This window comes from Pseudophryne corroboree, chromosome 4 (assembly GCF_028390025.1).
Source record: "Pseudophryne corroboree isolate aPseCor3 chromosome 4, aPseCor3.hap2, whole genome shotgun sequence".
NCBI lineage: Eukaryota > Metazoa > Chordata > Amphibia > Anura > Myobatrachidae > Pseudophryne > Pseudophryne corroboree.
This window is the reverse complement of record NC_086447.1, coordinates 887,493,886-887,512,801: the sequence shown is the minus strand read 5'-3', so window position 1 is coordinate 887,512,801 and position 18,916 is coordinate 887,493,886. Positions and strand designations below refer to the sequence as shown.

The window sequence follows — 18,916 nt, the reverse complement described above, 5'->3', positions numbered from 1 at the left end:
CTGCACCCCCTGTATACCTGCATGGGCTTCGTGTATCCTGTACCCCCTGTGTACCTGTATGGGCCCCGGGTATCCTGCACCCCCTGTGTACCTGTATGGGCCCCGTGTATCCTGCACCCCCTATATACCGGTATGGGCCCCGTGTACCCTGCACTCCCTGTATGGGCCCCGTGTATCCTGCACCCCCTGTGTACCTGTATGGGCCCCGTGTATCCTGCAACCTCTGTGTACCTGTATGGGCCTCGTGTATCCTGCACCCCCTGTATACCTGTATGGGCCCCATGTATCCTGCACCCCCTGTATGGGCCTCGTGTATCCTGCACCCCCTGTATACCTGTATGGGCCTCGTGTATCCTGCACCCCCTGTATACCTGTATGGGCCCCGTGTATCCTGCACCCCCTGTATACCTGTATGGGCCTCGTGTATCCTGCAACCCTTGTATACCTGTATGGGCCCCGTGTATCTTGCACCCCCTGTATACCTGTATGGGCCCCGGGTATCCTGCACCCCCTGTGTACCTGTATGGGCCCCGTGTATCCTGCACCCCCTGTGTACCTGTATGGGCCCCGTGTATCCTGCACCCCCTGTATACCTGTATGGGCCTCGTGTATTCTGCAACCCTTGTATACCTGTATGGGCCTCGTGTATCCTGCAACCCTTGTATACCTGTATGGGCCTCGTGTATCCTGCAACCCTTGTATACCTGTATGGGCCCCGTGTATCCTGCACCCCCTGTATAGGCCTCGTGTATCCTGCACCACCTGTATACCTGTATGGGCCTCGTGTATCCTGCACCCCCTGTATACCTGTTTGGGCCTCGTGTATCCTGCACCCCCTGTATACCTGTATGGGCCCCGTGTATCCTGCACCCCCTGTATACCTGTATGGGCCCCGTGTATCCTGCACCCCCTGTGTACCTGTATGGGCCTCGTGTATCCTGCACCCCCTGTATACCTGTATGGGCCCCATGTATCCTGCAACCCCTGTATACCTGTATGGGCCAAGTGTATCCTGCACCCCCTGTATACCTGTATGGGCCCCGTGTATCCTGCAACCCTTGTATACCTGTATGGGCCCCGTGTATCCTGCACCCCTGTATACCTGTATGGGCCACCTGTATCCTGCACTCCCAGTATACCTATATGGGCCTCGTGTATCCTGCACCCCCTGTATAGGCCCCGTGTATCCTGCACCACCTGTGTACCTGTATGGGCCTCGTGTATCCTGCACCACCTGTGTACCTGTATGGGCCCCGTGTATATCTGTATGGGCCTCGTGTATCCTGCACCCCCTGTGTACCTGTATGGGCCTCGTGTATCCTGCACCACCTGTGTACCTGTATGGGCCCCGTGTATCCTGCACCCCCTGTATACCTGTATGGGCCCCGTGTATCCTGCACCCCCTGTATACCTGTATGGGCCCCGTGTATCCTGCAACCCTTGTATACCTGTATGGGCCCCGTGTATCCTGCACCACTGTATACCTGTATGGGCCACCTGTATCCTGCACTCCCAGTATACCTATATGGGCCTCGTGTATCCTGCACCCCCTGTATAGGCCCCGTGTATCCTGCACCACCTGTGTACCTGTATGGGCCTCGTGTATCCTGCACCACCTGTGTACCTGTATGGGCCCCGTGTATACCTGTATGGGCCTCGTGTATCCTGCACCCCCTGTGTACCTGTATGGGCCTCATGTATCCTGCACCACCTGTGTACCTGTATGGGCCCCGTGTATCCTGCACCCCCTGTATACCTGTATGGGCCCCGTGTATCCTGCACCCCCTGTATGGGCCTCGTGTATCCTGCACCCCCTGTGTACCTGTATGGGCCTCGTGTATCCTGCAACCCCTGTATACCTGTATGGGCCTCGTGTATCCTGCACCACCTGTGTACCTGTATGGGCCCCGTGTATCCTGCACCCCCTGTATACCTGTATGGGCCTCGTGTATCCTGCACCTCCTGTATACCTGTATGGGCCCCGTGTATCCTGCACCCCCTGTGTACCTGTATGGGCCCCGTGTATCCTGCACCCCCTGTATACCTGTATGGGCCCCGTGTATCCTGCACCCCCTGTGTACCTGTATGGGCTGCACCTTTTTCCTGTATACCTGTATGGGCCCCGTGTATCCTGCACCTACCTGTATGGGCCCCGTGTATCCTGCACCCCCTGTATACCTGTATGGGCCCCGTGTATCCTGCACCCCCTGTATACCTGTATGGGCCCCGTGTATCCTGCACCCCCTGTATACCTGTATGGGCCTCGTGTATCCTGCACCCCCTGTATACCTGTATGGGCCCTGTGTATCCTGCACCCCCTGTATACCTGTATGGGCCCTGTGTATCCTGCACCATCTGTATACCTGTATGGGCCCCGTGTATCCTGCACCCCCTGTATACCTGTATGGGCCCCGTGTATCCTGCACCCCCTTGTATACCTGTATGGGCCCCGTGTATCCTGCACCCCCTGTATAGGCCTCGTGTATCCTGCACCACCTGTATACCTGTATGGGCCTCGTGTATCCTGCACCCCCTGTATACCTGTTTGGGCCTCGTGTATCCTGCACCCCCTGTATACCTGTATGGGCCCCGTGTATCCTGCACCCCCTGTATACCTGTATGGGCCCCGTGTATCCTGCACCCCCTGTGTACCTGTATGGGCCCCGTGTATCCTGCACCCCCTGTATACCTGTATGGGCCCCATGTATCCTGCAACCCCTGTATACCTGTATGGGCCCCGTGTATCCTGCACCCCCTTTATGGGCCCTGTGTACCCTGCAACCCTTGTATACCTGTATGGGCCCCGTGTATCCTGCACCCCTGTATACCTGTATGGGCCACCTGTATCCTGCACTCCCAGTATACCTATATGGGCCTCGTGTATCCTGCACCCCCTGTATACCTGTATGGGCCTCGTGTATCCTGCACCCCCTGTATACCTGTATGGGCCTCGTGTATCCTGCACCCCCTGTATAGGCCCCGTGTATCCTGCACCACCTGTGTACCTGTATGGGCCTTGTGTATCCTGCACCACCTGTGTACCTGTATGGGCCCCGTGTATACCTGTATGGGCCTCGTGTATCCTGCACCCCCTGTGTACCTGTATGGGCCTTGTGTATCCTGCACCACCTGTGTACCTGTATGGGCCCCGTGTATCCTGCACCCCCTGTATACCTGTATGGGCCCCGTGTATCCTGCACCCCCTGTGTACCTGTATGGGCCTCGTGTATCCTGCACCCCCTGTATACCTGTATGGGCCCCATGTATCCTGCAACCCCTGTATACCTGTATGGGCCAAGTGTATCCTGCACCCCCTGTATACCTGTATGGGCCCCGTGTATCCTGCAACCCTTGTATACCTGTATGGGCCCCGTGTATCCTGCACCCCTGTATACCTGTATGGGCCACCTGTATCCTGCACTCCCAGTATACCTATATGGGCCTCGTGTATCCTGCACCCCCTGTATAGGCCCCGTGTATCCTGCACCACCTGTGTACCTGTATGGGCCTCGTGTATCCTGCACCACCTGTGTACCTGTATGGGCCCCGTGTATACCTGTATGGGCCTCGTGTATCCTGCACCCCCTGTGTACCTGTATGGGCCTCGTGTATCCTGCACCACCTGTGTACCTGTATGGGCCCCGTGTATCCTGCACCCCCTGTATACCTGTATGGGCCCCGTGTATCCTGCACCCCCTGTATACCTGTATGGGCCCCGTGTATCCTGCAACCCTTGTATACCTGTATGGGCCCCGTGTATCCTGCACCCCTGTATACCTGTATGGGCCACCTGTATCCTGCACTCCCAGTATACCTATATGGGCCTCGTGTATCCTGCACCCCCTGTATAGGCCCCGTGTATCCTGCACCACCTGTGTACCTGTATGGGCCTCGTGTATCCTGCACCCCCTGTGTACCTGTATGGGCCCCGTGTATACCTGTATGGGCCTCGTGTATCCTGCACCCCCTGTGTACCTGTATGGGCCTCGTGTATCCTGCACCACCTGTGTACCTGTATGGGCCCCGTGTATCCTGCACCCCCTGTATGGGCCTCGTGTATCCTGCACCCCCTGTATACCTGTATGGGCCTCGTGTATCCTGCACCCCCTGTGTACCTGTATGGGCCTCGTGTATCCTGCAACCCCTGTATACCTGTATGGGCCTCGTGTATCCTGCACCACCTGTGTACCTGTATGGGCCCTGTGTATCCTGCACCCCCTGTATACCTGTATGGGCCTCGTGTATCCTGCACCTCCTGTATACCTGTATGGGCCCCGTGTATCCTGCACCCCCTGTGTACCTGTATGGGCCCCGTGTATCCTGCACCCCCTGTATACCTGTATGGGCCCCGTGTATCCTGCACCCCCTGTGTACCTGTATGGGCTGCACCTTTTTCCTGTATACCTGTATGGGCCCCGTGTATCCTGCACCTACCTGTATGGGCCCCGTGTATCCTGCACCCCCTGTATACCTGTATGGGCCCCGTGTATCCTGCACCCCCTGTATACCTGTATGGGCCCCGTGTATCCTGCACCCCCTGTATACCTGTATGGGCCTCGTGTATCCTGCACCCCCTGTATACCTGTATGGGCCCTGTGTATCCTGCACCCCCTGTATACCTGTATGGGCCCTGTGTATCCTGCACCATCTGTATACCTGTATGGGCCCCGTGTATCCTGCACCCCCTGTATACCTGTATGGGCCCCGTGTATCCTGCACCCCCTTGTATACCTGTATGGGCCTCGTGTATCCTGCACCCCCTGTATACCTGTTTGGGCCTCGTGTATCCTGCACCCCCTGTATACCTGTATGGGCCCCGTGTATCCTGCACCCCCTGTATACCTGTATGGGCCCCGTGTATCCTGCACCCCCTGTGTACCTGTATGGGCCCCGTGTATCCTGCACCCCCTGTATACCTGTATGGGCCCCGTGTATCCTGCACCCCCTTTATGGGCCCTGTGTACCCTGCAACCCTTGTATACCTGTATGGGCCCCGTGTATCCTGCACCCCTGTATACCTGTATGGGCCACCTGTATCCTGCACTCCCAGTATACCTATATGGGCCTCGTGTATCCTGCACCCCCTGTATACCTGTATGGGCCTCGTGTATCCTGCACCCCCTGTATACCTGTATGGGCCTCGTGTATCCTGCACCCCCTGTATAGGCCCCGTGTATCCTGCACCACCTGTGTACCTGTATGGGCCTTGTGTATCCTGCACCACCTGTGTACCTGTATGGGCCCCGTGTATACCTGTATGGGCCTCGTGTATCCTGCACCCCCTGTGTACCTGTATGGGCCTTGTGTATCCTGCACCACCTGTGTACCTGTATGGGCCCCGTGTATCCTGCACCCCCTGTATACCTGTATGGGCCCCGTGTATCCTGCACCCCCTGTATACCTGTATGGGCCTCGTGTATCCTGCACCCCCTGTATACCTGTATGGGCCTCGTGTATCCTGCACCCCCTGTGTACCTGTATGGGCCCCGTGTATCCTGCACCCCCTGTATACCTGTATGGGCCCCGTGTATCCTGCACCCCCTGTGTACCTGTATGGGCTGCACCTTTTTCCTGTATACCTGTATGGGCCCCGTGTATCCTGCACCTACCTGTATGGGCCCCGTGTATCCTGCACCCCCTGTATACCTGTATGGGCCCCGTGTATCCTGCACTCCCTGTGTAGTAACATGTCTCCCCTATAAGGCGTAGGCTCCGGGAAGGTAGGGGAGGGGTCGCCCACCTGTAGAAGGTCCTCCGGCCCAGCAGCTGCTCGCCTCCCTCCGTGCCCTGCGCTATGAAGTAGTCCCCCCGTACCCCCAGGATCTTGCCCCAGAGGAAGACCCGGGAGAGCCGCATGTCTCTCTGCAGGAGCAGCAGTGATGTCCGCAGGGCGGCGCTCTGCTCAGGGCTCAGTACATGGCCGGAGCCGGACACTAGATCCAGGGACTGCTGCAGACTCTCTGCCTCCATGACGGCGGCTCCGCTACCTTCACACTCCGCTCTGCCGGTAACGCGTCCGGTAACCAGGAAGCTGTCGTCTCCGGGGCAACGCGTCCGGTAACCAGGAAGCTGCCGTCTCCGGGGCAACGCGCCCTGACCACGCCCCATTCTCCCTCGGACGTTAATGTGGGATGTGCTCTGCTATTGGGTAACTATCATTCATAGGCGGCCGCAACTCCAGGCTATATACTGTGTGTCCTCCCAGCATCCCTACAGTCTCCTCTGTGCTCCCTACTGTCCCTCTCATCCCCACAGTCTTCTCTGTGCTCTCTACTGTCCCTCTCATCCCCACAGTCTCCTCTGTGCTCCCTACTGTTCCTCTCATCCCCACAGTCTCCTCTGTGCTCCCTACTGTCCCTCTCATCCCCACAGTCTTCTCTGTGCTCTCTACTGTCCCTCTCATCCCCGCATTCTCCTCTGTGCTCCCTACTGTCCCTCTCATCCCCGCAGTCTCCTCTGTGCTCCCTACTGTCCCTCTCATCCCCGCATTCTCCTCTGTGCTCCCTACTGTCCCTCTCATCCCCACATTCTCCTCTGTGCTCCCTACTGTCCCTCTCATCCCCACATTCTCCTCTGTGCTCCCTACTGTCCCTCTCATCCCCGCAGTCTCCTCTGTGCTCCCTACTGTCCCTCTCATCCCCGCATTCTCCTCTGTGCTCCCTACTGTCCCTCTCATCCCCACAGTCTCCTCTGTGGTCCCTACTGTCCCTCTCATCCCCACATTCTCCTCTGTGCTCCCTACTGTCCCTCTCATCCCCACAGTCTCCTCTGTGCTCCCTACTGTCCCTCTCATCCCCACAGTCTCCTCTTTGCTCCATACTGTCCCTCTCATCCCCACATTCTCCTCTGTGCTCCCTCCTGTCCCTCTCATCCCCACAGTCTCCTCTGTGCTCCCCACTGTCCCTCTCATCCCCACATTCTCCTCTGTGCTCCCTACTGTCCCTCTCATCCCCACATTCTCCTCTGTGCTCCCCACTGTCCCTCTCATCCCCACAGTCTCCTCTGTGCTCCCCACTGTCCCTCTCATCCCCACATTCTCCTCTGTGCTCCCTACTGTCCCTCTCATCCCCACATTCTCCTCTGTGCTCCCTACTGTCCCTCTCATCCCCACATTCTCCTCTGTGCTCCCTGGGAAATTCATCATGTTAAAAAAAGTCCCTGATTTGCAGATCCCGGGAAATCGAGATTTTTAAACTTGTTGAATATTCTGGGTTCCCCAACCCAGGCGTCCGTGCATCGGGACATTGTGGCATTTGTTGCGGATATATGGGGTCCTTATGTCCCAACCCAGCGTACTCCCCATGGGAGGGTGAGTGACGTTAATCCAGCTGCAGTGCTCAGTGCAGGATTTCCAGTTCAACAAGTGGCCTATTTAATAGAAGTTTCAGCGAAACACAAAAACTTAAATATCTTATCGCAACGATGTGAAATTCACTTTTAGGGATATTTATCATTAGCCAGGCATCATCGAAACATAGCATTTGACGGCATATAAGAACCACTAGGCCCTTCTAGTCTGCCCATGTACATATACAATACTTGCTGACATTTGTAATTTCCTCTCCTGGAGATACCCGGAGAGAAGAAGCAGGTGGGTGGTAATGAGGGTGGGGTCGAGCTAACTGCGTCATTAGGCCACACCCACCCACCGAGAAAAGTCCACGATTGGACAATATTTGCTTCCGGGGAGGATCCAAAATTATGCAATCAGCATATAACCGCGTCATTAAGCTCGGGATCGGCATCACAAGGAAAAATAGACTCTGCAGGCAGACCAACATTGACTATATCGGTGGTGCCGGGCTCCGGCCACATCACATAGTCAATGGGGTATATTTACTAAGGTCCCGATTTTGACCGAGATGCCGTTTTTTCTTCAAAGTGTCATCTCGGTAATTTACTAATCAAAAATCACGGCAGTGATGAGGGCATTCGTAATATTTTGGAAGTCCTTGGAAAAAATCACGAATCAATACACCATCGGTCAAATACGCCTGCAATTTGGTAGAAATCGGTCATTTACTAAAAAGTGCAAAACACAAACACTGCCGTGCTAAAATACAAATCGTGAAAAAGTGCTAAAAAAAAACAGACCTGCTTTTTTATCCCGTGTTTGTATAGGCATGCAGGGATCCATGAGATCCGTGCATGTTTATCAGTGGGAAGGGGTGGGAAATGTTATAATTTAACAAAAAAAAATGCGTGGGGTCCCCCCTCCTAAACCAAACCAGCCTCGGGCTCTTTGAGCCGGCCCTGGTTGCAAAAATATGGGAAAAAAATTGACAGGGGTTCCCCCATATTTAAGCAACCAGCACCGGGCTCTGCGCCTGGTCCTGGTTCCAAAAATACGGGGGACAAAAAGCGTAGGGGTCCCCCGTATTTTTGAATCCAGCACCGGGCTCCACTAGCTGGACAGATAATGCCACAGCCGGGGGTCACTTTTATACAGTGCCTTGCGGCCGTGGCATCAAATATCCAACTAGTCACCCCTGGCCGGGGTACCCTGGGGGAGTGGGGACCCCTTCAATCAAGGGGTCCCCCCCCCCAGCCACCCAAGGGCCAGGGGTGAAGCCCGAGGCTGTCCCCCCCATCCAATGGGCTGTGGATGGGGGGCTGATAGCCTTTGTTGAAAGTAATGAATATTGTTTTTAGTAGCAGTACTACAAGTCCCAGCAAGCCTCCCCCGCAAGCTGGTACTTGGAGAACCACAAGTACCAGCATGCGGCGGAAAACCGGGCCCGCTGGTACCTGTAGTACTACTACTAAAAAAATACCCCAATAAAGACAACACACACACACCTTGAAAGTATAACTTTAATACATCCATCCACGCCTCCATATACACATACTTACCTTATGTTCCCACGCAGGTCGGTCCTCTTCTCCAGTAGAATCCATGGTGTACCTGTAGAAAAAATTATACTCACATAATCCAGTGTGTTAGGCTCCTCGGTAAATCCTTTTGTAATCCACGTACTTGTAAAAATAAAAAAACGGATACCCGACCACGAACTGAAAGGGGACCCATGTTTTCACATGGGACCCCTTTCCCCGAATGCCAGAAACCCCCTCTGACTGATGTCTAAGTGGGTTTCTTCAGCCAATCAGGGAGCGCCACGTTGTGGCACCCTCCTGATCGGCTGTGTGCTCCTGTACTGTCTGACAGGCGGCACACGGCAGTGTTACAATGTAGCGCCTATGCGCTCCATTGTAACCAATGGTGGGAACTTTCAGGTCAGCGGTTGACCGAAAGTGACCTCACCGCTGACCTGAAAGTTCCCACCATTGGATGGGGGGGACAGCCTCGGGCTTCACCCCTGGCCCTTGGGGGGGGGACCCCTTGATTGAAGGGGTCCCCACTCCCCCAGGGTACCCCGGCCAGGGGTGACTAGTTGGATATTTGATGCCACGGCCGCAAGGCACTGTATAAAAGTGACCCTCGGCTGTGGCATTATCTGTCCAGCTAGTGGAGCCCGGTGCTGGTTTCAAAAATACGGGGGACCCCTACTCTTTTTGTCCCCCGTATTTTTGGAACCAGGACCAGGCGCAGAGCCCGATGCTGGATGTTTAAATATGGGGGAACCCCTGTCCATTTTTCCCCCATATTTCTGCAACCAGGATCGGCTCAAAGAGCCCGAGGCTGGTTTGCCTTAGGAGGGGGGACCCCACGCAATTTTTTTTTTTACATTTAAACATTTTTTTTTTTTTTTTTTTTACAAGGTGCACAATGAAGCCCAGCACGGATCTCTCAGATCCGGCCGAGATTCATTGTATTAAAGTCGGCAGTGTTTTACAAGTCACTCACGTAAAACACTGCCAAAAAAAACGAATGACATCGACATCGGAAAACCCGAAAATGCAGAATACGGCAGCTTAGTAAATTAGTCGTAATCAATTCAAAAAGTTGCATATTTACACTTTCGATGTCATTCGTGATTGAACTTTGACCTCAAACGGGAAAATACGATTCTTAGTAAATTTACCCCAATGTCGGGCATTTCCTGCATCGCACCGTGTGTACCCGGCATTACTCTGCAGCTGTCACCCCCTTTAGGGATGCTGAGAGGACTGGCTGGCTCTCACTGTAGGCATGATTCTGAGTCAGACACACCACACACATTGCCAATATTGCTGTAGTTCAGCGACTGTTTGTTACTGTGCATGACGGCAGCCGAGGTAACAACCGGTGACATGATGGAGGATGGCTGGAGAGCAGAAAAGCTAGCAGGACAGACAGAAGATGGAGAGTAGACAGTAATACCTGCCAGGACTTCTCCCATACCCCTCAGACTCTTCAGCGCCAGAGACAGCGCCAGGTCAGAAGGGTATCCGTTTGGATGGTCGACCATGTTATGGTCGACAGTCATTAGGTCGACCACTATTGGTCGACATTGACATGGTCAACATGGACACATGGTCGACACATGAAAAGGTTGACATGAGTTTTTTTTTTTCTTTTTTTTTCTTTTGGGGAACTTTTCCATACTTTACGATCCACGTGAACTACAATTGGGAACGATAATCTGCCTTGCCCGAAGCATGGCGAGCGAACGCGGTGCACCAATTGGGGTTCCTTGTCATTTTACGCAGAAAACGACGCCGAAAAAAGTAAAAAAAAACCTCATGTCGACCTTTTCATGCGTCGACCTTTCATGTGTCAACCATTTGTCCTTGTCGACCATGCCAATGTCGACCAATAGCGGTCGACCTAATGACTGTCGTCCATAACATGGTCGACCATTCATTCCGGAACCAGTCAAAAGGAAGGAGTCAGCATTTGTAACGCCTATGGCCCCTTCACTAGGTACAAGCATCTGCACTACGGCAGCCTTACACCTGGAAGACGTGTTCTGCAGAGGCCCCCTGTTCCACACTCACAGCACCAACATCTAATGTCAGATGGCAAGGTTACCTCAGGCACAGCAAGCTCACCCCCCATCATTCTAAAGGTCTCCTGGCCAGGTTCTCACCCTGCAGTGATGTCACCGCCTTCAACATTGCTTCCAAAGCCAGCAACTACTGAGAGACAAACCCTCCCTAGGCCACATTCTGCTTCCTTCCTCTCCAGGTGTAGGGGTCCGCAAGCCTACAGTATACACATGCTTATATACACAGACACATTTAACACAGTCACATTTAACACAGTATGGATGTAAACCCATCTCTAAATGACACTCTGTATCTTCGTATTAGCCGCGTTGTAGTTTTTGCACAGGCTTATAGTAAGAATATTCTAACCCTCTGGGATGCCAGCGCTGGGCAGACAAAGCAGTAAGCATTAGTAAATGGGTGTATTGTGTGGGCCCCCCTGGACCGCACATACTGCACCCATTATAGATATGCCAGTGCGTAGTTATGGCCCTAGATGAGCGCTCAGCTCAAGAACATGTGCAAAATAAAGCAAGACATCCTCCAAACGGATTTGCACTGTACATCGGCCCCTCTATGCAGTGGCGTCACTAGGGGGTGTGACATTGGGGCAGATGTTTTAACCTGGAGAAGGCATAAGGAAGTGATAAACCAGTGATAAGCGCAAGGTGATAAACCCACCAGCCAGTCAGCTCCTAACTGTCAATTTGCATATTGGAGCTGATTGGCTGGTGTGTTTATCACCTTGCACATATCACTGGTTTATCACTTCCTTATGCCTTCTCCAGGTTAATACATCTGCCCCATTATTCAGCTCCTGTCAGTGCAGCCAGACGAGTCTCAGGGGGCAGCCCAGCATCTCTGGTAATACTGGGCATGCCCCCGAAGTGATGTAAATGGGAGTTGGCCTGTGAGGCCATGCCCCTTCGCACGAGGCCACACTCCTCAGACGTGTGCCAATGGCGCACATGGGGGGGGGGGCTTTCCAGAGCACCGGATGTCACTAACCCCAGAGATGCCCCTGCCTCTATTTCATTCTTGCCAACACTCCCGCATTCTGCAGGAGGTTCCCGTTCCTGCAAACATTCTCCCACTGCCCCGCACAGCCCTCCCAATCCCCTGGAATCCCCTAGCCTCGCAAGAAATCTGAACAGCACATGCGCAAGTCCGACCGCCACGGGAGCAGAGTTTGGAGAGAGCATGCAAAATAGGTTGGGAATGCACGGGGAGCATGGACAGCAACGTAGTTCCAGCCCTGCAGAGCCTGCGAGCAGCCAGCCACTACGGACACCTTACCGCGCAGTGTCCATCTCCATTGGCCGTAGCAGCAGCAGCTTCTGATCCCTCCCCCTCTCCCCCCTTGCATGCAGACCTGCGGGCAGTGAGACATCATCTAGGAGGGGTGAGTGATGAAGGAACTTGCTTGGTGGGTCGATTGACAGTCTGGGGGTGGCAGGGGAATGCTCTTGCACGGTAACAGATGTGACATCTGGCCTCCAACTGCAGCTTGGCAGGGCACCCGCTGGGTTTGTACTGCACCCACCACCAGGGTCAGACTGGCCCACAGGGGAAACCACCGGTGGGCCCTGCTGCCTGTGGGTCCTCCTCCTCCCCTAGGAAACAAGTTCCAGACTATCCTAGTGCACTGGATTTATGCTTTATACATATGTTACATTATACTTCACAATAATTTGGTTTATTATATATTTATCAAGGGGCACAGAACATGTAATGGTTAGCCAAACCTCTGTGGTGGCTGGCCACGCCCCCACTGGAACCTGGCTACACCTTTAAGCATGGGCCCCTACAGCAGCATTCCCCCGGTGGGCCCTTCATGCCCCAATCCAACACTGCCCCCCGCTGCTGTACATAAATCTCCTGTTGGGGGCTAAAGGGTTTATAAGGCAGCGGCCCACGCTACTGTGTGTCTAGATCCCTCAGGTGACCGCCTTGTCTGTTCAGTAAACTTACATGACCTCCCCTATCTCTGTCTTCCGTGCTGGGAGATTAAACAGTCCCTCCTATTCCTTACCCTTGTGTGTTGTATTACCCTCTCTTACAGTTTAGGGTTAGCGGTTATTATTTTATCCAAGGACCTGGCACTATACATTAGCAACATAATATTCACCAAGTACAACAAGATTTCTAATTATTACTGGTTACTAAATGCACTGATCTGATTGGTACACATCTACCATGGCAATTAGCAGATTCTCGTATTGCCAATCACAGCCTCTATTCAACACTCCAAAATATATGTTCTATGCGTACTTTACACTACCAGAGGCTAATAAACAACTGACCAATTGAACACTCTATTTACCCAGTACTCTATAAGGTTAATTACCTATATAATGTAGTATACAGTATATATAAAACATACCCACAGTGTGCGATACCAATCCAGACGCACAATGTCCTATGCTCTACGGTGGCAATATACAGGTATTAGCAGTCTATACAGCGAATAATAAAATAAATGACCCCTGTGTGTGTAGGCTGGCACTGACCCGTGTGTGTGTGTGTGTAGGCTGGCACTGACTCCTGTGTGTGCAACTACATATGCCACCCATACACACGCACCCCCTGGCAGTATGCTGCTCTAAGGCCCTCATTCCGAGTTGTTCGCTCGCTAGCTGCTTTTAGCAGCATTGCACATGCTAGGCCGCCGCCCTCTGGGAGTGAATCTTAGCTTAGCAGAATTGCGAACGAAAGATTAGCAGAATTGCGAATAGAAATTTCTTAGCAGTTTCTGAGTAGCTCGAGACTTACTCCTACACTGCGATCAGTTCAGTCAGTTTCGTTCCTGGTTTGACGTCACAAACACACCCAGCGTTCGCCCAGCCACTCCCCCGTTTCTCCAGACACTCCCGCATTTTTCCCTGACACGCCTGCGTTTTTCCGCACACTCCCAGAAAACGGTCAGTTTCCGCCCAGAAACACCCACTTCCTGTCAATCACACTACGATCAGCAGAACGATGAAAAAACCTTGTTACGCCGTGAGTAAAATACCAAACTTTTGTGCAAATTTACTTGGCGCACTGCGAACATTGCGCATGCGCAGTTTGCGACTAATCGCTCCGTAGCGGGAAAAAAATAACGAGCGAACAACTCGGAATGAGGGCCTAAGTAATTTAGTTTCTACCTGCAGGACACCCCCCTGAAAGTGAATGGCAGTAGACACACCCTTTAGGTGGAGCATGACACCTAGAATCTCCCTGAAACTAGTTTCCAAAAGTAGGCAAGTATGCTCTATTTACATGCAAGAAATAAACATGTTTTCTCTGACGTCCTAGTGGATGCTGGGAACTCCGTAAGGACCATGGGGAATAGCGGCTCCGCAGGAGACTGGGCACAACTAAAAGAAAGCTTTTAGACTACCTGGTGTGCACTGGCTCCTCCCACTATGACCCTCCTCCAAGCCTCAGTTAGATTTCTGTGCCCGGCCGAGCTGGATGCACACTAGAGGCTCTCCTGAGCTCCTAGAAAGAAAGTTTATTTTAGGTTTTTTATTTTACAGTGAGACCTGCTGGCAACAGGCTCACTGCATCGAGGGACTAAGGGGAGAAGAAGCGAACCTAGCTGCTTGCAGCTAGCTTGGGCTTCTTAGGCTACTGGACACCATTAGCTCCAGAGGGATCGACCGCATGGAACTGGCCTTGGTGTTCGTTCCCGGAGCCGCGCCGCCGCCCCCCTTACAGAGCCAGAAGCAAGAAGAGGTCCGGAAAATCGGCGGCAGAAGACATCAGTCTTCACCAAGGTAGCGCACAGCACTGCAGCTGTGCGCCATTGCTCCTCATGCACACTTCACACTCCGGTCACTGAGGGTGCAGGGCGCTGGGGGGGGGGGGGGGCGCCCTGAGCAGCAATAAAAACACCTTGGCTGGCAAATATATCACAATATATAGCCCCAGAGGCTATATATGTGATAAATACCCCTGCCAGAATCCATAAAAAGGCGGGAGAAAAGTCCGCGAAAAAGGGGCAGAGCTATCTCTCTCAGCACACTGGCGCCATTTTCTCTTCACAGTGCAGCTGGAAGACAGCTCCCCAGGCTCTCCCCTGTAGTTTGCAGGCTCAAAGGGTTAAAAAGAGAGGGGGGGGGGGGGGCACTAAATTTAGGCGCAATATTGTATATACAAGCAGCTATTGGGAAAAATTCACTCAATATAGTGTTAATCCCTAAATTATATAGCGCTCTGGTATGTGCTGGCATACTCTCTCTCTGTCTCCCCAAAGGGCTGTGTGGGGTCCTGTCCTCAGTCAGAGCATTCCCTGTGTGTGTGCGGTGTGTCGGTACGGCTGTGTCGACACGTTTGATGAGGAGGCTTATGTGATGGCAGAGCAGATGCCGATAAATGTGATGTCGCCCCCTGTGGGGCCGACACCAGAGTGGATGGATAGGTGGAAGGTATAAACCGACAGTGTAAACTCCTTACATAAAAGGCTGGATGACGTAACAGCTATGGGACAGCCGGCTTCTCAGCCCGCGCCTGCCCAGGCGTCTCAAAGGCCATCAGGGGCTCAAAAACGCCCGCTCCCTCAGATGGCAGACACAGATGTCGACATGGAGTCTGACTCCAGTGTCGACGAGGTTGAGACATATACACAATCCACTAGGAACATCCGTTACATGATCCCGGCAAAAAAAAATGTGTTACACATTTCTGACATTAACCCAAGTACCACTAAAAAAGGGTTTTATGTTTGGGGAGAAAAAGCAGGCAGTGTTTTGTTCCCCCATCAAATGAGTGAATGAAGTGTGAAAAAGCGTGGGTTCCCCCGATAAGAAACTGGTAATTTCTAAAAAGTTACTGATGGCGTACCCTTTCCCGCCAGAGGATAAGTTACGCTGGGAGATATCCCCTAGGGTGGATAAGGCGCTCACACGTTTGTCAAAAAAGGTGGCACTGCCGTCTTAGGATACGGCCACTTTGAAGGTACCTGCTGATAAAAAGCAGGAAGCTATCCTGAAGTCTGTATTTACACACTCAGGTACTAGACTGAGACTTGCAGATAGTGCTGCTGCAGCGTGGTCTGTAACCCTGTCAAACAGGGATACTATTTTGCGAACACTGCCGTTTGGACTGTCCACGGCACCGAGGGTCTTTACCAAGGTAATGGCATAAATGATGATACTCCTTCGAAAAAAGGGAGTTTTACTTATCCCATACTTGGACGATCTCCTTATAAAGGCGAGGTCCAAGGAGCAGTTGTTGGTCGGAGTAGCACTATCTCGGGAAGTGCTACAACAGCACGGATGGATTCTATACATTCCAAAGTCACAGCTAGTTCCTACCACACGCCTACTGTTCCTGGGGATGGTTCTGGACACAGAACAGAAAAAAGTATTTCTCCCGCAGGAGAAAGCCAAGGAGCTGTCATCTCTAGTCAGAGACCTCCTGAAACCAAAACAGGTATCGGTGCATCACTGCACACGAGTCCTGGGAAAAATGGTAGCTTCTTACGAAGCAAAATTCCATTCGGCAGGTTCCATGCAAGAACCCTTCAGTGGGACCTCTTGGACAAGTGGTCGGGATCGCATCTTCAGATGCATCGGCTGATAACCCTGACTCCAAGGACCAGGGTATCTCTACTGTGGTGGCTGCAGAGTGCTCATCTTCAAGAGGGCCGCAGATTCGGCATACAGGACTGGGTCCTGGTAACCACGGATGCCAGCCTTCGAGGCTGGGGGGCAGCCACACAGGGAAGAAATTTCCAAGGACTTTGGTCAAGTCAGGAGTCGTCCCTACACATAAATATTCTGGAACTGAGGGCCATTTACAATGCCCTAAGTCTGGCAAGGCCTCTGCTTCAAAACCAGCCGGTACTGATCCAATCAGACAACATCACGGCAGTCGCCCTTGTAAACCGACAGGGCGGCACAAGAAGCAGGATGGCGATGGCAGAAGCCACAAGGATTCTCCGATGGGCGGTGAATCATGTCTTAGCACTGTCAGCAGCGTTCATTCCGGGAGTGGACAACTGGGAAGCAGACTTCCTCAGCAGACACGACCTACACCCGGGAGAGTGGGGACTTCATCCAGAAGTCTTCCAACTGTTGGTAAACCATTGGGAAAGGCCACAGGTGGACATGATGGCGTCCCGCCTAAACAAAAAACTAGATATTGCGCCAGGTCAAGGGACCCTCAGGCAATAGCTGTGGACGCTCTAGTGACACCGTGGGTGTACCAGTCGGTTTATGTATTCCCTCCTCTGCCTCTCATACCAAAGGTACTGAGAATAATAAGAAAACGAGGAGTAAGAACGATACTCGTGGTTCCGGATGGGCCAAGAAGAGCTTGGTACCCAGAACTTCAAGAAATGATATCAGAGGACCCATGGCCTCTACCGCTCAGACAGGATCTGCTACAGCAGGGGCCCTGTCTGTTCCAAGACTTACCGCGGCTGCGTTTGACGGCATGGCGGTTGAATTCCGGATCCTAAAGGAAAAAGGCATTCCGGAGGAAGTCATTCCTACGCTGATAAAAGCCAGGAAAGAAGTAACCACAAACCATTATCACCGTATTTGGCGAAAATATGTTGCGTGGTGTGAGGCCAGGAAGGCCCCAACAGAGGAATTTCAGCTGGGTCGTTTTCTGCACTTCCTACAGTCAGGAGTGACTACGGGCCTAAACTTGGGTTCCATTAAGGTCCAGATTTCGGCTCTGTCGATTTTCTTCCAGAAAGAACTGGCTTCACTGCCTGGAGTTCAGACATTTGTAAAGGGAGTGCTAAATATTCAGCCCCTTTTGTGCCTCCTGTGGCACCTTGGGATCTCAACGTGGTGTTGAGTTTCCTAAAATCACATTGGTTTGAGCCACTTAAAACTGTGGAATTGAAATATCTCACGTGGAAAGTGGTCATGTTATTGGCCTTGGCTTCGGCCAGGCGTGTGTCAGAATTAGCGGCTTTGTCATGTAAAAGCCCTTATCTGATTTTCCATATGGATAGGGCAGAATTGAGGACTCGTCCCCAGTTTCTCCCTAAGGTGGTATCAGCTTTTCACTTGAACCAACCTATTGTAGTGCCTGCGGCTACTAGGGACTTGGAAGATTCCAAGTTACTGGACGTAGTCAGGGCCTTAAAAATTTATATTTCCAGGACGGCTGGAGTCAGGAAAACTGACTCGCTTTTTATCCTGTAGGCACCCAACAAAATAGGTGCTCCTGCTTCTAAGCAGACTATTGCTCGCTGAATTTGTAGCACAATTCAGCTGGAGCATTCTGCGGCTGGATTGCCGCATCCTAAATCAGTAAAAGCCCATTCCACGAGGAAAGTGGGCTCATCTTGGGCGGCTGCCCGAGGGGTCTCGGCTTTATAACTTTGCCGAGCTGCAACTTGGTCAGGGGCAAACACGTTTGCAAAATTCTACAAATTTGATACCCTGGCTGAGGAGGACCTTGAGTTCTCTCATTCGGTGCTGCAGAGTCATCCGCACTCTCCCGCCCGCTTGGGAGCTTTGGTATAATCCCCATGGTCCTTACGGAGTTCCCAGCATCCACTAGGACGTCAGAGAAAATAAGATTTTACTCACCGGTAAATCTATTTCTCGTAGTCCGTAGTGGATGCTGGGCGCCCATCCCAAGTGCGGATTGTCTGCAATACTTGTATGTAGTTATTGCCTAACTAAGGGTTATTGTTGAGCCATCTGTTGAGAGGCTCAGTTATATTTTTCATACTGTTAACTGGGTATAGTATCACAAGTTATACGGTGTGATTGGTGTGGCTGGTATGAGTCTTACCCGGGATTCAAAATCCTTCCTTATTGTGTCAGCTCTTCCGGGCACAGTATCCTAACTGAGGCTTGGAGGAGGGTCATAGTGGGAGGAGCCAGTGCACACCAGGTAGTCTAAAAGCTTTCATTTAGTTGTGCCCAGTCTCCTGCGGAGCCGCTATTCCCCATGGTCCTTACGGAGTTCCCAGCATCCACTACGGACTACGAGAAATAGATTTACCGGTGAGTAAAATCTTATTTTCCCAGTGAGTAAAACAATCATTGAGCAAACATAAGGAACAAATACCATGCCAGTAATTCCCGTGCCC

At 52.6% G+C, this 18,916-nt stretch overlaps 1 protein-coding gene across 1 annotated transcript in view; it reads right to left on the bottom strand.

The window, feature by feature from the left end:
• RSPH9 (radial spoke head component 9) overlaps positions 1-6,134 on the bottom strand; it is a 32,910-nt gene extending 26,776 nt beyond the window's left edge. The window contains exon 1 of the mRNA XM_063918883.1: positions 5,741-6,134. Within this exon, the coding sequence (XP_063774953.1) occupies positions 5,741-6,108 (368 nt within the window). The 5' untranslated portion in view covers positions 6,109-6,134. The remainder of the gene's footprint in view (positions 1-5,740) is intronic.
• Between the last annotated feature and the right edge of the window lie 12,782 nt (positions 6,135-18,916).